Raw genomic sequence first — 17795 nt, forward strand, 5'->3', positions numbered from 1 at the left:
TCGCCGGAAGTGGCCTTCGCGCGTGAGTCCTTGGCGGAAGAGCGGTGCGGCCACGTGGGGAGGAAGAGCGAAGCGTGCTGCGCTTAGGTGGGAGATCCTCGTAGAGTCGGAAGGGACCCTGAGGGTCATCCAGCCCGACCCCCTGCAATGTTGCTTGCAGGGGCTTGCCTCGCCTTGCAGGCTCTTGGAGCCCGTGTGGGCTGGGAGGAGGGGCGGGGGTCGTGGTTGCTGCTGCTGCTGCTTTGCAAAACTCCGGGTTGGGCACCTGCTTCTGAGTCGCTGTTTCTCCCAGTTTCCTCCCTTGAGCCTCCTGGCCGTTTATGAAGCGGGACTGTGTTGGGAAATACGTGCCTCTTAGGTTGGGATGTGGAACGCACTTACTTGCGAGTAAACCCCATTGAACTCGGTGAGGCTTACTCCTAAGGCGATGCGTGATATTAAAACGACTCCCTTCCTCATATGCTGGGTTTTGCCCGAACTATTCATACCGAATAGTTTTTTGGGTTTTGACGGGCAGGTTTTTTCCCTACACCTGAAGCACTGCGCTTTGTTGTTATTTTTAAAGAAACACCACGAATGTCGGAAGCACAAGATTCGGATCGCTTGTTGGGTTTTTCGAGGCTAGGCAGCATCGCTGTGCACGTTTTGAGAAATGGTGTGGGAGAAGAAAGGGAGAAGAGAAGCTTGTGAGGAAGGTAGCAGCATCAAAAGTTTGGGGTTTAGGCGTTTTGCAACACTGCCACTGCAGAGTGGTCATTTCCCCACCTGTAATTGCCATGAGCTTCAAGTACCTGCTTGGGGAGGGGCCCTGGTCCCTAGGGACTTTTGAAAAAAAATGGTGTTCTGTGGTGTTGGTTTCAAGGTTGCACAGTTGGGATAGTTCTCTGCCAATCATGGAACCTTAAAACTACAGTCGTTGCAGCAGCAAAAGTCATTAAGGCTGTCTCCCTTAATGTAATATCCTCCAGATGTTCTGGACTACAGTTTTCATCACACCTGATCGTTGGGAATCAATAGTTCAAAACTTATGGAGGGCACCAGATTGGGAAGGCTGGTTTAAGGGCTAAAGAGTAGCTCTTACATAATTGTTTAACAGTTTTCATTACCTAAAAATGAAAAAATTTCTATACTGAAGAGTAAATAACACTTCAGTATAAGTTTAGTGTAATATTTGAAATTGAAAGTGGTGCAAGGAAGATAACAGTGGGTGAAGAAATAGCTGTTCGCCTTCTCCCCTTTTAAAATAAAAACAACAACAGTACTTGCCTTGCTTCTTTTCATAACACTGATACAATGCCTGTGATGATTTGAGTATTTAGGTAAGGTTTTGGTTCACTTTCATGGGCCAAATGATAAAGTTGTACCATTTTAAAGAATAATGGTTCAAGCTAAAGGTAGCTTCACTCCTTGAATAGTACCTCATTTCTTAATCTCGCCTTTTGTTGGAATAAAGTTGTGTTGTATAACAGAATTAAAATGTAGGGAGTCCTATTCATTTATTTGGTGTCTTAGACTCATGGTGGCCTTTGGCAGATAGTACCTTCCTACTCCCTCATTTAGCTCATGAATGGGGTAAACTTGCTTTCGAAAACTACAAGTACAGTGGTACCTTGGAAGTCAAATGGAATCCGTTCTGGAAGTGCATTCGACTTCCGAAACGTTCGGAAATCAAGGCACGGCTTCCGATTGGCTGCAGGAAGCTACTGCAGCCAATCGGAGCCGCATTAGACATTCAAGTTCCAAAGAATGTTCACAAACCAGAACACTCACTTCTGGGTTTGCTGCATTCGGGAGCCAAAATGTTCGAGTCAACCAAGATATGACTGTATCTGTTTGATTCATATACAGTGGTACCTCGGTTTTTGAGTGTCTCAGAAGCCAAACGTTTTGGATGCCGAAAACCTGGAAGTAAATGCTTTTATTTTCAAACGCTCAGAAGTGGAATGGCTTCCGCTGCATGTTTTTCCATTTTTTTTTTCATTGAACTTGCATCCAGCCCCTTTGTGCCTCGGTTTTTGAACATTTCAGAAGTCAAACGGTCTTCCAGAATGGATTACGTTTGAGAACCAAGTACCACTGTATTACAACTGCTGTGTGGAAGCCACAGGAACAGCTAAGGAATCAAATATATCTGTGCATCTAGTTTTTGGATGGTTGGTGCAACTGAAATGTGAAAAAAGAATTTTTTTATGGGAGAAAAAAATCTCTTGGTACAGGAATTTTATGAGGATTAAGTGACTGATTTCAATAACGTAAAAAACCCAAACTCAAAACCTAACGTCTTATACCTTCAAGGTAACTGATCTTTTGAAAAGTATTTTGGATGATGTAGATTAATACATGATGACGCTAGTGAATGCATGCAGTGAAATGACTGGCACAAGTCTAGAGTCAAGCTCTACAGAGATATATAGGAATGCTATTGATTTTCATGAATTTTTATTGAACAGAAGGGAGTCATGTCGTATCGAGGAAGAGGCGGTGGTGGAAGCTTCAATCGTGGTGGTGGGAGCTTCAATAGAGGTGGTGGCGGCGGCGGCGGCTTCAGTCGAGGTGGTGGTGGCTTCAATAGAGGTGGACGGGGTGGAGGAAGAGGTGGATTTGGCCGTGGAGGTGGTGGACGAGGAGGCTTCAACAGATCATATGACCAAGGACCTCCAGAAAGTGTAGTCAGTAAGTTACAGTCATTTCTTAATGTACATGAAATAAAACGTTTAGATCCTGACTTTGAATTCCTGATCTCAATATGTTTCCCTTTTTTATTTACAGTCCTGGGAGAGTTTATGCACCCCTGTGAAGATGACATTGTTTGCAAATGTGTGACTCAGGAGAGCAAAGTACCTTATTTCAATGCACCCGTCTATTTAGAAAATAAGGAACAGATTGGGAAAGTGGATGAAATCTTTGGGCAGCTCAGAGACTTTGTATCCTTTAGTTGTGTACTTTTGAATGTTTGCAGAAGATAAATTACTAGCATTTTCTCTTTCTTTAATTTTCTAGTGTTCCATAATCTAGAATCTAATTTCAGTGTATCTTTTAAGATGAATCTCAGCCTTGTATTCAACCATTTACCTGGTTTATGTAGTTCATTCAAGCAAATGGGCTGTTGAAGAAAGGGTGAAATGCAACCCCACAAATTACCTTTGCACCCAGCATAGAAACTTTTTGTGTGGCTATCCTGTGTTTTTACTCACGCAAGGGGCTTGTATAGAGATGGAATCGTATATCTGCCATCCCTTCCTATGAGGAAAAAGCAGGCTATTAATTTTTTTTTTTGCAAAGGTAGTTTGTTGGGATCCCCATTTGGTTTCTCTGTTTGTGAGAGAAGACAGCTTAATGCCCACATAGGGATGTGTGTAAGAGCATCTCCACCTCCATCGTTCAGTCTGGACACTAGCAGTTCCCTCCCTGCGAAAAGTGAAGTTACAGGGAACCAGGCAGAGGGCCTTCTCAGCAGTGGTGCCTTTCCTGTGGAATGCTCTCTCATCAGATGTCAAAGAGATAAATAGCTATAAAACTTTTAGAAGACATCTGAAGGCAGCCCTGTATCATGAGGTTTTTAATGTTTGATGTTTTATGATGATTTTATGTGTTTTGGAAGTTGCCCAGGGTGGGTGGGGCAACCCAGCTGCATGGACAGGGCATGATTAGTTGTTGCTGTTATTGTTATTGTTGCTGTTATTATTATTATTATATTGGGACCTACCGGTATTGCTTGTACATTTCATAATTACAAGGTACTTTTTCACCCTTTTCACAATTGTGCTGTGTTCATACATAACACTAAGCCATGGTTTACATCAGCCAATATTTATAAGCCAACATGGCACTCACTGCTTCTAAAATGAAAGTGTTCTGATGGCAACTGTTGCCTCTGTCACATTTTAAAGTTCAATGGCAGCGTCTTTATAGATTTTGAAGCCAGTGTGCACCGCTGTATCAATCATGTCTGAAATCCAAAGTGAAAAAGAGGATAGTGCATTCTCAATTTCTTTCGGAATGCTAGGTCTTTGTTTTCTAATATAAATGACATAAAGGCTATAATAAGACTCAACCATTGCTTGAGGCACTTTTCATCCATATGAAAAGAATTGTAGATGCATTCAATGTAACCTTTCCTAAACAAGTCAAATAGTATTTTTCAGTCAAATTGTCGGAAAACATGAAAGCTGCTTCCTTCAAAAAGTTGCAAAAGGTAAGATTACTTGGAAACACTAATAACCAGTGTTTCAAAATTCTGAACTTGGATAAGGTGCATGAAAGCTCTCATCCCATGGGGTGTTATTTAAGCTTACCTTCTAAATGCATGTGCAACAAGTATTCATGGTGTTTAAGTAGTCATTGAGTGTATGTATGTGTGTGCATGCATGTCTGCCAATTGCAAAATTATAGTGTAGACCAGGGGTCCCTACCACTTACTAGTGGGTGTTTCAGGATTCTAGGTGGGCGGTAGGGGGTTCTACGGCACAAGCTGAATCCTCCTTCCATCAAGCACTGGTAGGCGGTAAGGAAATTTTACCATCAAGAAAGATGCATTAGTGAGCGGTAGGTATAAAAAGGTTGACTACCCCTGGTGTAGACCTAGTGTTAGCCTTATTAATTTAAACAGGTTGGACCTAGAGTTTCCCTTCCAAGAATGAAAAGGCTCCCTTTGCGAAAGGAACTGACAGAGATACGGCGGAGGTTCCTGCTGGAGGAAGGGATGTTGATTTCTGTCCATTTTACCCACCCTTTGCACCAGCTCCCACCCTGTTTGATAGCTGTTGTCTCCCAACCCTCCAAAGCAGTTTTTTTAGGAGCCGTGGCTGCTGCAGAGCAAATAAGGGATTAGCAAAAACCCCATGAGTAGAGTTCACATTGTGGCCCCTCTTCATCCAAGCCATAGCGTATTCTTGCTGCTAAGTGACAGGGCACATTGAGATGATGTTCACCTTGTTTAGTCGCTTGGATTCAGCTACCACTGCAGTTAAGCCCTACGTTTTGAGACTGGACTGGGATTTTGACTTGGTGATGACTTTACTGAGATCAAGAAAGCAGTGAAACATAGGGTTGCAGCAACACCTAGTTTTAATAGCTGTTAAATGTAAAGTAAACTTGTTTACTCTATAACCTTTAAGTTCTATACACATGTAAGAAAGGTTTTGGACAAAACCTAACCTTGGCCTTTCCTCTCTCTCCCCCCCCCCCGTCCTGCAGTTTTATATCGATCCAGCAAAATTGCTCCCTCTGCAGAGATTTTTGCCAAGGCCTCCAGGTGAAAAAGGACCTCCGAGAGGTGGAAGAGGAGGCCGTGGTGGAAGAGGAGGTGGCAGAGGTGGAGGTGGCAGAGGGGGAGGTAGGTATTCTTGTCTGGATGCATGCAATAACGTGGTAGACACCCCCCCTCCCAGGCAGAAAGTTTGAAAATCCAGGTCTGGAAGCAAGATGTTCCTGAAAACATTTGTGTATATTTTATGCATGGTTTTGGAAATTGTACTACCTAATTGCCATCATAAAAGATACCTGTGTTTTATTGTGCTTTTAATGATGTTTTATTGTGCTTTTAATATTCTGTTGGGAGCCGCCCAGAGTGGCTGGAGAAACCCAGCCAGATTTTTTTTTTGGGGGGGGGGTAATAAATAATAAATACACCATCATTATCATCACCTGTCTGCTTTTATTTTCCAGGTGGTTTCAGGGGTGGCAGAGGTGGTGGAGGGTTCAGAGGAGGACGAGGTGGTGGAGGAGGTGGCCGAGGATTTAGAGGTAAGTGTAATGGCAACATTATGGAACTACCGTAATTACCTATGGTACTGTTTCTGGGAACAAGCATATTTTGTAATATATCTATGCAATATTCAGCTACCTTTCTCTTACTGTGACTTAAGTAATTGTTTTAAACCTGTTTCAGAAAGCTTAGGGTTTCTTGGAAATTCATCAAGGGTTCCTGATCCTTACTGGATGATAGCTTTTCTTAATAGCTTGTTCACAAGTACCCATTTCCCCCCAGCAATTTGCAACCAGAGGAGAGTGTTGGATGTGTTCTGTGGTGCATGTTCAATTCACGCACAGGGCATTGGTGATGCTCCAAGGGGTCTAGTGAAATTCTGTACAACATACAGTATAACCCCATAGTGAATGCACAGAGGAGTCCTCTGCAGTATGGACAGTGTTTCTTGATGGTAAAAAGCTTTAAAACCACCAGGAGTAGTGTCAAGGCCATCAGTATCATTCATTCATTATGAATTTATTGAATTGATATCCGGCTCTTCCTCCCCAAGGAGCCCAGGGTGGCAAACAATTTCAAAACAGAAGCAAAGCAGAAATGTTTTAAACCGATTACAGTATTCCAAAAACAATTACAATGGTAAATGTCTAAAAGCAGTTATACCTGGAAACACGCTTGATCCCAATGATCTTGAGGTTGGCAGAAACAGTGCTCTTCAGCCACCAAATCTCTGGGTCAGCAGAAATGTGTTCAAATTTGTCCCGCAAGTTTATAATGATGCGAGACAGATGAGGTGCAGAGGCCCAGCTACTCCAGGAGGGCTTGCTGTTGTTTGGGTAGGCGCTCCAAGCTGAGCATATTCTGATACCTGAATTTGTCAAGGCACTAACAGTTAAGTAATATTTAGGAAGATGCCCATTTTGATGTTCCCACAGGTAGGATGATGCTACGTTGGGGCATTGTAACAGCAATACGGAAGGAGTCTTGCAAGTGTTTGCTGTGGATCACAGCAGTGTTGTTACCACTGTTGATAGTAATCCTGCACAAAGGCATTTATGGTAGTGATTACCATTTCATGGCACTTTTCTGGGAGATCCTCACATGTGAAGCTTGGATAGAATAGCCAGTATATGGTAGAATGTTATCTATAGTGCTTCAGTGGAATATTAAAACGACAAATGCAGATGTCTACAATATTTTAGGCATTGCAGCAACAAAAACCTACCCATTTGTTATAAAAACTTGTTGAATTTTTCCAGGTTAGATGGGAATGATGATCTGATTTGTGTTTTTCTTTCAAATTAGGCAGAGGACGTTAACTGAAGTTCTGGGAAATTACTATGTTTCATCTTCAGAATATAATGAGAGATCTTTTTTATGAACTTGAATGCCATAAAGTGGACTTTTAATACGTTATTGTCTAAAGGAGCGAAGTACTCACACACGTGTTCCTGGATTTCTACTGAGATGAACCGATTTCAGATCTGCAGACACTTCTCTTGAAATCCCCTTGGACCTCTTGTGCTCTTGACATTAAACAGAATGTTGTTTTTATACACTTTTTATGGGCTATATTTTTTTAGTCAAAACTCATCTTGAAGTTGGAAAACCAGTGACTTCCTAAACAATAACTTAGAAGATGGTCTGCTCAATATATTTTTTATTATCCGTCTTTGTATTTTGTTTTTTGTCAATCTTCAAATAGTGTTTCATGGATTCATACAAAATTGTATCAAAACAACTTGAATATGCTTTCGCAGTTATATTTAACTTGGCTGTCTAATGAATGATATGTCTAAATGACAAAAAGTTTTTTGTTTTTTAAAAATAAAATTGGTAATAACTTAGGTTTGAGCTCAAAAGTATAATTGATGGGCATTTGTGCTAAATTCATTTTTCCATTCACACATCACAGTAAACAATAGTTAATGGTTTCTTGTGTACATATCCAAGAGGGCCTTTTAGTTGCGATCCCTTGCTTGGTGTTATGTCCAAACCAGGCATCATGGTTTGTTTCACTCCCAGCAAACCATAATGTGTAGACGTGGTTTGTTCTTGACTTACCAATTATGATTTGTTTGGGAGTGAAACAAACCAAGATATCTGGTTTGAATGCACCATAATAATTTGGAACCAGCAGGGAGGAAAGAAACTGGCATTATTTCACTCATACACAGCTATCCATAATATGTGGTTGGCCTCTTGGCTGCTTGTGCCATCAGGTCCCAGTCTATCTGTCACACATCAAGTGCTCTCACCTGGATGTTTTTATGAATGCCCTTCCACCTATGAAACTTCGAAGAGTTTCAGCTAGGAGTCTTTTCCAGCCATACCTGGAGTTGCTGAGGATTGAACCTTGGGCCTCAACTCAGCCATTGAGCTATAGTTCTGATATATAATGGACTCCATGGACAAATAATCAAAGTTGATGTAAAGTTGATTCTCTTAAAGCAAATACAGGTATTTCGAGTTGGGATTTCAAATCAGGATGTGAATTCTTGAAATACAGTGGTACCTCGGTTTAAGAACAGTCCTGTTTACGAACAATTCGGTTTACAAACTCCGCAAAACTGGAAGTAGTGTCCTGGTTTGCGAACTTTACCTCGGTCTAAGAACGGAAGCTGGTGGAAGGGCACCGGTGGCGGGAGGCCTCATTAGGGAAAGCACGCCTTGGTTTAAGAATGGTTTCAGTTTAAGAACGGACTTCCGTAACAGATTAAGTTTGTAAACCGAGGTACCACTGTAGATTGAGATGTGTTTTGCCTTGTCTTTTCCAATAGTGGGGTTTTTATAGTTACTGTTTTGCTTAATTGCTTTTTAAAACTTGGTTCATAATTCTCAAATGCAAACATACACATGATGAACAATCAACTCCTGCCAGGTTTTTTGAAACATTAAAAGAAAGAAAACATGAAGTCCAAAGTGTGGGACCTATGCAGCCGCTAATCTCTTTAGTAATAAGGCCATGAACCGTAAGGATCTTCTTAAAAATGCGCTTGCAGCTCTGTGCTGTTCTTTGTTGAGCTAACAAGCATTCCCCTTTCATAGTTTGGGAATGTAAACCCCTTTGGTCTTGAGTGGAAATCCTTTTGGGAGCTTTTCAGCAGGGAAGAACTTTTATACTTTTATAGTCAGTTTTGCAGGACAAGGATCTGCCTACAAAAGCTGGGGATGTGTGTGTGTTTCGAATGGCCATTTGCAGGATAACCCTGGAGGGTGTTTTCCCCATTTTCTTTCCCCTGCAATGTTTTTGAATGATTCTGCTAACTTTTCGGAAAGTGAAAATGAACCTCATTCGGCCTTTTCACAGACTGAACACAACATCGTTGCAGCTTATTTGATCACAGCAGGTATGAATGTTGATGGAATTTGTGTGAGGGGGGACGACAACCAGGATTTAAGACTTGGAATAGAGTCACATCCACTCCACATATGTGCAGATATGGAGCGGATGTGACTTGGATGACACATGTTAAGTTGCAAAAGAAATGTAATTTATTTAGATTAGTAAAATGATGTGTTCGTCACTGTTTTGGGAGCCATTTATCACAAAGATAGAAGGTTGGACCTGGACATAGTCTTGCTCAGAGTAGGCTAACTGAAATCATGGTCATGGCTACCTTTAAGTCCCAATGACCTCTGTTTGTCTACTGAACATCAATAGCTCTGGCTCCAACCCTTAACATTGCGGAATAAAAAGTATTCAAGGTTATTCGCTCTCAGGCCTATGTTTACTTCTCCATGTGAAGTTCTTTGTTTGCTAGCTCTAGGCTGGAATGGTGTGAGAGCTCAGAGATTGTTCACCCATTTTGCATTCCACTCTGCCTTGTTCTTGGTTTGGGGGTCCTCTGTTGCAGCCACAAGTGGGAGCCAGTGTATGATTCAGCAATACAGCCTCAAAACTATCCCCAAGAAGCAAGTGGCTTGTTATTTCAACAGCTCTAACTCCGCTTTCCATAGCAGTGGTTATGGAATATATTTTTAAAACAACATTGTGTATTGATTGGTCATAATTGATTTCCACCCAATATAATTTTACGTACATTTTATGGGAGCTGTTGGGATTGCTCGTAAGGAAAAAGCTCCAACTATAGGTCCTTGTTTCAGCTATACGTTTTGTTGAAGACTTGTATCTATATCGGATACTCAGAAATAACATTTGCTCCCTAGATGTGCTCTAGGTGATTAAAGGAGGCGGCCAGTGTGAGCAAGAGTTCTCTTTAAAGATTGAGTAGCTTATTATGACATATACAACAAGCATTGTCCTGAGTTTTGCTTCTAAAGGAGCCTGTTGCATAGTCTCAAAAAGGCTAGAGCATCTGTCTTTTGGCTGAAGCAGTGGCTGTACTGGGAGATCTGGAGAGCTATTTTATGCAGCAAAGCTTGCATAAAATATTTTATGTAGCAGAGGAGGTCATAAATGCAAAGGCTGCCTCCTGTCATCAATTTAAGATTCCACATTCTGTGAGTAGGTGTGGTTTTACTATACAGTAGTGGGTATATTATTATTTTTCAATTAAATAATTTTTTTTAAAAAAAGTTCTCACAAAATTTCAAATTCTTACAGTGCTATGTTTTTAAATGGATGCTTTTCATTGTAGCAATTGGATCATAAATGCTTTGACCCATTTTGCTTAAGGATGTCACTCTTGGCCAGTCTTTTCACGATAAACTGAGTCACAGTTTTCTTAGAGGCAGATCTTTTCCTTCTAAGGGAAGACTCACTGAGCAGTATTGGCAATGTGACAGTGTATAAGAAATTTGATACCACCCGAGAGTTAATCTTACTGCAAGAGTGCTCAAATTTTGGTCACTATTACGTTTATCTTCACAAACTGAACAAATGACAAAATTCTACAACTTTTCTGTTTAAATGCATTACTACTTGAGTTTGTTTGGCAATAGGAATGGTGAACATGTTCTGTTATCTTCTGGGCTTGTGTCTTATGTTACCTTGTGTAGGAGGAGAATATATATAGATACACTTAAGTACCCACTGATGGTTTGACACCTTGTAATAAATAGTAGCATATATGCTGATGAAGAAGTAATGTCTTACTGTTGCTCTATTTGCTTTAGACTGTATTGCCTTAGATGAAAAAGCTTCAAAGAAAGCAAGTACAGTAGCTGTTTTCTGAAGTGCAACTCGTTGGCGCAAATTAGATATCACCAACCTCTTTGGACCTGTGGGCACATAGTGATGCTTTGTTGATTCTTACTGCTGAAAATAGGGCTTGGTGATCATAGAATTGTAGAGATGGAAGGGGCCTAAGAGTCCAACCCCTGCAATGCAGGAATCTTTTGCCCGACAGGGCTCGAACCCATGACCCTGCAATCAAGAGACTCATGCTCTACCGACTGAGCTATCCCACTAATGAACTTGTTAAACTCTTTGATACCGGTAGTGTTCCTGAAGGGTATAGATTCAACGATGGGATGGTTCCTGCTCATTGATTTGTACACAGGACCATGATTTATTTTGACTGTTTTGGATAAACATTAGCATACAAATTAGTATTAATTACTGACTCTTAACTCCTGGAAATGTGCCCACAGGCCCTATACAGTTTTATAGAACTGTAAAAGAAAATTCCTTGATGGGTTATGGATACCCTTAATAAACTAGCCATAATAGAGTTGTGGGTCGTGTCGTCCCCCCAAAAAAGTATGTCAATGTTAATTATTTGCTATTGTTTAGTTTCCCTTTTTGGTCTTTTAACAGGAGTCGTAAGTCTTCTGAGTAACATAGTGGTCCTAGGCATCTTTGTTAAGTATAAGGAACTTCGAACAGCAACCAATGCCATTATTATTAACCTGGCTTTCACTGACATTGGAGTGAGTGGGATTGGCTACCCCATGTCCGCAGCTTCAGATCTGCATGGAAGCTGGAAATTCGGCTATGCCGGTTGTCAGGTACTTGGAAGTTAGAAATGAAAGACCAAAGCGTGTTCGTGTTTATCCCTGTTCCAGTTCAAGTGCACATAAGGCCTTTGGTTGATTTGATTAACATCCTATGCCCTTTTAAAATGTGGGGGGAGGGGGTGACTGGGTTGTTGTTTTTATTTTGATTATATATTTTGTGGTTTTATATTTTTATTCTGTGAGACCTCCAGGTATAATAGGGCAGTTTGTTTGTTTGTTTGTTTATTTATTTATTACTTGAATGTAAACAAGTGAGATGCATCTAGGCCATTCCTACAATTGTTCATGTTCCGTTCTGAGAACAAACAGTGATGCAGTCCTGACAGCCATATGTTATAGCAGAGGCACAGTTATTATGGAATAAAAAAGGTAAAGGACTCCTGTCAGTTTAGTCCAGTTGTGAACGACTCTGGGGTTGCGGTGCTCATCCTGCTTCACTGGCTGAGGGAGCTGGCGTTTGTCTGCAGACAGACAGACAAACCAGAGCAGCACACGAACCAGAGCAGCACACGAAACACCGTTTACCTTCCAGCTGGAGCGGTACCTATTTATCTACTTGCACTTGACGTGCTTTCGAACTGCTAGGTTGGCAGGAGCTGGGACAGAGCAACGGGAGCTCACCCCGTCGTGCGGATTCGAACCACCGACCTTCCGATTGGCAAGTCCTAGGCTCAGTGGTTTAGACCACAGTGCCACCCATGTCCCAGTATTATGGAATAAGGTAAAAGGTAAAGGGACCCCTGACCATTAGGTCCAGTTGTGACCGACTCTGGGGTTGCGCGCTCATCTCGCAATTATGGAATAGGACGTCCCTATTTTCAATGGAGAAATGTTGGAGGGTATGCAAGCTCCCAAAGACCGAATAGCTGATGAAATAGGCTCTAGAGAATTTAGTGAACAAAAGCTTATGCCACAATAAATATGTTAGCTTTTCAGATAGCACAAAGCTATTTGCTATCTGCTACCCCTCTGCCAGCTGGAAATGAGGCATTTCAGATTTGTAAATTAAAACATGTACTAAATTGGGCTTGCCACTAGATGGCTGCCTAGAGTAGAACGTCTGACTCCTAACACTGCCTAGCTAGCTATTCATAACATTTTCCAGCAGCAAAGACTATTAGGGGCAACCAATGGGCAGAAGACCTGGTGGGCAAGGGGCAAAACTTCACATGCCACAGGCCCCACAGTGCCTCCAGCTAAAAGGATCAGGGAGTAGGTGAAAACAAAGAACTCTGTTGGAGAGCTACTGTCAGCTGGAGAAGGAAATAGAGCTTGAGATGACGCCTTAGACCAGAGGTTTTCAAACTTTTCAAGTCCACGGATCCCTTGACCAACTACATTCTTTCTTCAGCACTCCTGTGGGGCTCAGGAGCCCAGTTATGCAACCTCTTGCCTGCCAAACTGGCAGCCTCTCATCCTTTCTTCAAACACCCTCCCTTGTGGAGTGTTCCCTCAGCCTCCTCTCCTCTCCCTTCTCCTTGGGAGTCTTCCAGGCAGCCACCGCAGCCCCCTCCCCTGGCCTCTGAAGCTCCTCAGCTCCTGGCAACCAGCACCCCCTGGCCAGCCACAGAGGCACCAATTGTCTGGGGAGGGAGCTTGTAACCAAGGCTGCTGCAGCAAGCAGCCGTGCAAGCCTTTGGGAGGCAGAGATGCAAGAGGCCATCAGAGGAGGGAGGGAAGGAAGCAAAGAGGCCAGTGTTGCCCACGGCACACTGGTTGAAAATCACTGAGGCTGAGTCAGACCAGTGGTCCATCTATCTCAGTATTATCTTTGCTGGAAATGTAACATAGAAATGTCAGATTAGTAAAATATATAGAGGAAATGGTACTTCATTTACTAGGAAAACCCCCCCAGCAAAAAAGGTATATAGATACCACCATCCACCTATAAAATGTCACAGAATAAATCTCCAATCTAGTCCACTCTGTTGGAGAGGATGTCGGCAAATGTGGTGGAGCTGCAAGAAGGCTCAGTCCTCTGGGGAACTAATTATGAATGAAGTATATGTTGCTACAGGTCAAACAGTAGTACCCTTTGGTCCCCGAATAGCCTTCTTCAGCTTGTTTGCTGATGATTTAAAAGATCTAATGTAGACACTGGAAACTTGGCTGGAAAGTGTATGGAACATGTCCCTCATGGAAAAGTTATCAAAGCAACTTAAAGCTCTAAAAAACATGAGACCCAAATACAATTTTGAGGAAATGTGTTTATGGCTCCCTCCGGAACAACTTGTTAAGATATGAACAGATAACAATGCTCAACTAGCCAAAATCCAACACGTGAACTTCCGGGGTACCTTTTTTAAAGCTAAACTTGATATTATTTGGGGTGGATTTATGCAACAGTGCATAATAACTGCAAAAATAACAGTAACATGGATCAGAGTTCAAAACCTTTGAAAACAATGACGATTATTTCTTGAAAATGATTATATAATTTCTCCAATTTCAGATCTATGCTGCTTTAAATATCTTTTTTGGAATGGCAAGTATTGGTTTGCTTACAGTTGTTGCAATTGACCGTTACCTGACAATCTGCAAGCCACATATAGGTATGTTATATTCTTGCACACAAAAAATGTTGTATATCGCAACTACTGTATAAAACACAATATAGGTTTTGGTTATATTTCATCGCCTAAACTCATGAAATGGTTTTGTAGGCAATCTGATTTTCCATGTAGACTTTTTGTTATAGATGCTTGAGTTGATTGTCGCTTAAGCACAGCAGGACCAGTTGAGCAAACAAATGCTACAGAGTTTGCCATATCAGCAGTTCTGTTTGGTTTCTTAGTGCACTTTGGAAACTTTGTTACCCACACAGAGTTAAGTAAGTCATATTTTAATAGGGTTTTTGAGATCCGGCACTTGGTAAATTGAAAGGGGTGAAGACGAAAGCAGACAGTCTTGGTGTCCAGTGTGTGTGTGTGTGTGTAGAGGGAGATTTGAATGTTATAAAACAAGGCTCAGGGCATTGATAATCCGGGAGCAGGGAAACTAAATGATGATTTTGTGGGGAAAGCACTACTTTAATATTTTACTTACTTACATAACTTGCACTGGAGATTCAGCACAGAGCAAGTTGGGATAGATATTACCTTCCAGGTCTGTACTAACTCTAAAATCCTATGATTAGGCACACAATGAACCTTTTAATTCTGCTCAATGCCTGGTTGGGAGACTGCCTGGGAATTCTATGCATGCTGCCCTGAATTTTATCAAGGGAGAAAGGTGTGATATAAATGAAAATAAAGTACTGGAGTAATCCTATTAGTGAAAGGTTCATGGTAGGCGTGGGGAACCTGTGACTCTCCAAATGTTGCTGGAGTGCATCTCCCATCATCCCTGAACATTGGCCATTCAGGCTGGGGCAGATGGGACTTAGGAAACCAACAGCATCTTGTGGGCGGTGATAGGTTCCCTACCCCTGGTTTTGGGGAATGGTGTTGTTTTGTCATCTCTTGTCTTTTGGGGGCCAACTTTCGATTTTAAAAAGTTTGTTGATGGAGGGGAAGATAAATGCTTCCATTTCATTAACTGTATGAAGCCAAGATATAATTTGGGTATTAATATGTCTGAAGGCTTTCTTGTGTAGATCTACAATAAGTGATTTTGTATTTTTATACAGTTTTGTTATCACTAAAACACTGTGTTTACTTCAGTGTAAAATGTTACTGCCAACCTAGCAGTTCGAAAGCATGTCAAAGTGCAAGTAGATAAATAGGAACCGCTACAGTGGGAAGGTAAACGGCGTTTCCATGTGCTGCTCTGGTTTGCCAGAAGCGGCTTTGTCATGCTGGCCACATGACCTGGAAGTTGTACGCCGGCTCCCTCGGCCAATAATGTGAGATGAGTGCGCAACCCCAGAGTCGGTCACGACTGGACCTAATGGTCAGGGGTCCCTTTACCTTTTTAAAATGTTATAAGAGACCAGGGAGAATAAACAGAGGTATCACTGTTTTGTCTTCATAGGTGGTAGACTTACTGCTAACAACTACACAGTTCTGATTCTTGCTGCCTGGATCAATGCAGTCTTTTGGGCCTCGATGCCGATTGTGGGCTGGGCAAGCTATGCCCCGGATCCAACTGGAGCTACCTGTACAGTGAACTGGAGGAAAAACGATGCGTATGTTTTGACTTGTCGGGTAGTACGTGTGTGTGTGTGTTTGTAAATTTGTACTGGGCTTGTGTCAGTGCAGCCACACTGTAAAAGGTGGCAAATATTGAGAAGTTGGTGGGGAGGAAAGAGCTTGTAAAGAGGGCAAGAAAGGTTTCCAAACTCCATTTTCTCCTCCAATAATATATTGTATTGATTTTATATTAAAATTATTTTTTGATTATTTTTCTTTATATCTTAAATAAAAGTAAGGGGTTTTTTATTTTAAAAAGCCATATTTAAAGTCTTCATAGTGCACCGTGAATAGATTGGAGTTAGAGACTCAAGAGAGTCTGACTCCCTAACTGTTGACAAGGGTAAACAAACCCTTGTGGGCAGTTGTGAAGGTACAATCCTTTTTTATATTTACTCAGAAGTAAGTGCTATTGGGTTCAATGGGAAATACTCCCTATTAAGTGGGTATAGCATTTCAACTCAGCCAAAATGGAGCCACTATTGATGGGTATAGTATAAAAAACAATTTTAGAACATCTTGCACAGTACATAAAATGTTTCACTCTAATCTTACAGTTAACCCAGGATGAAAGATGATGTTTTCTAGTCATTTTCTTCATTTTTTTCACTTTCAGATCCTTTGTTTCTTTCACGATGTCTGTGATTGCCGTTAACTTTGTCATCCCACTGTCGGTCATGTTTTACTGTTACTTCAATGTTTCGCGAACTATGAAGCGGTACGCCAGAAGCAGTTGCCTTGAGAGCATCAACATAGATTGGTCTGATCAAGTAGATGTAACAAAGGTATGGTCATTCTGTCAGAGCACCCTTTTCTGTTTCAGTGGGGAGGAAATCAGTTTCTTTTGCACACTCAGGTGCTGAAACAAAACATCAGATCATAAGATGCTGCCTTAGACTGTATCAGACTATAGGTCCATCCAGTTCAATGGATTGATTGGTTGCAGTTCCCCAGGGTTTTAGAAAGGGTCTTCCCAGCCATACCTGGATACCTGGAGACGCCAGGGATTGAATGTGGGACGTTCTGCATGAAAAGCAGTTGCTCTACCACTGAGCTACATATGTTCATGCCAAACACAAATATGATATACTAGGGCACTGTTACCCAAACTTGGGTCTCCTGCTGCTTTGGGACTACAATTCCCACCATCCCTGACCACTGGTCTTGCTAGTTAGGGATGATAGGAGTTGTAGTCCAAAAACACTGCACTAGGGGTTGCCGCCCCTGCTCATGTTGCTTGACAACTCTGCCACTCCCCCCACTCCTCACCATCCACCTTGCCGACCCAAACCCCTTCCTTTACACCTCACAAAACCCCAAATCTTCACAGCTCCTTCAAGCCTCTCTCCTCCCACATCTTCTCAGCTCCTCTGTGTCCCTCCATCCCTACTTTATTCAAACCTTAGAAGGGCTTGTAACAAAAATGGGAGGCTGGGTAGAATGAAGGTCTGACGTAATGAATAAAGAGATGCTGGAACAGAACTGAAAACATTTTGGGACATCACACTCTGTTCATTTTCCTTTACAGATGTCTGTTGTCATGATTTTAATGTTCCTGGTGGCTTGGTCACCATATTCTATCGTGTGTTTATGGTCTTCGTTTGGGGATCCTAGGAAAATTTCTCCTGCCATGGCAATTATAGCACCATTATTTGCCAAGTCCTCCACATTCTATAATCCCTGTATTTATGTCATTGCAAACAAAAAGTAAGTGGTTCACTTCTGCCACAACTTAAGAGGTAGAGATTCTGCGGGGAGGGAATGCATAATAATTGTGTGATGCGGTACTCATGGGTGGCCTTGAGCGAGTCACTTCTTGGAGGTGGAATTATTGGAATTCAAGGGATTGGCACTGAATTCATGCATCCAACACTGAAATAATTTCTCCCTCTTTCAGGTTTCGAAGGGCCATCTTTGCAATGGTCAGATGTCAAACACGGCAGGAGATCACAATCAACCATGTCTTCTTGCCAATGAGTGCGTCTCAAAGCACAATTACCTAAGGATGCCGATGGAAAGCATTGCCTCTATGTTTA

At 41.8% G+C, this 17795-nt stretch overlaps 2 protein-coding genes across 2 annotated transcripts; both read left to right on the forward strand.

Moving 5' to 3' along the window:
* Positions 1-4: 4 nt before the first annotated feature.
* On the forward strand, positions 5-7379 carry GAR1 (GAR1 ribonucleoprotein). Its single transcript, XM_035111831.2, has 7 exons — positions 5-87; positions 2451-2673; positions 2770-2924; positions 4136-4195; positions 5197-5335; positions 5668-5745; positions 7013-7379. Exons 2-7 carry the CDS (start codon positions 2460-2462, stop codon positions 7024-7026), a joined length of 660 nt encoding a protein of 219 aa, XP_034967722.1. The 5' UTR covers positions 5-87; positions 2451-2459; the 3' UTR covers positions 7027-7379.
* A 381-nt stretch (positions 7380-7760) lies between these two features.
* RRH (retinal pigment epithelium-derived rhodopsin homolog) lies at positions 7761-17762 on the forward strand. Its single transcript, XM_035113908.2, has 7 exons — positions 7761-9057; positions 11430-11620; positions 14082-14181; positions 15602-15755; positions 16376-16544; positions 17288-17466; positions 17657-17762. The coding sequence occupies exons 1-7, from the start codon at positions 8952-8954 to the stop codon at positions 17760-17762; spliced, it is 1005 nt and encodes a 334-aa protein (XP_034969799.2). The 5' UTR covers positions 7761-8951.
* The last annotated feature ends 33 nt before the right edge of the window (positions 17763-17795 follow it).

Source organism: Zootoca vivipara, chromosome 9, assembly GCF_963506605.1.
Source record: "Zootoca vivipara chromosome 9, rZooViv1.1, whole genome shotgun sequence".
NCBI classification, from domain to species: Eukaryota; Metazoa; Chordata; class Lepidosauria; order Squamata; family Lacertidae; genus Zootoca; species Zootoca vivipara.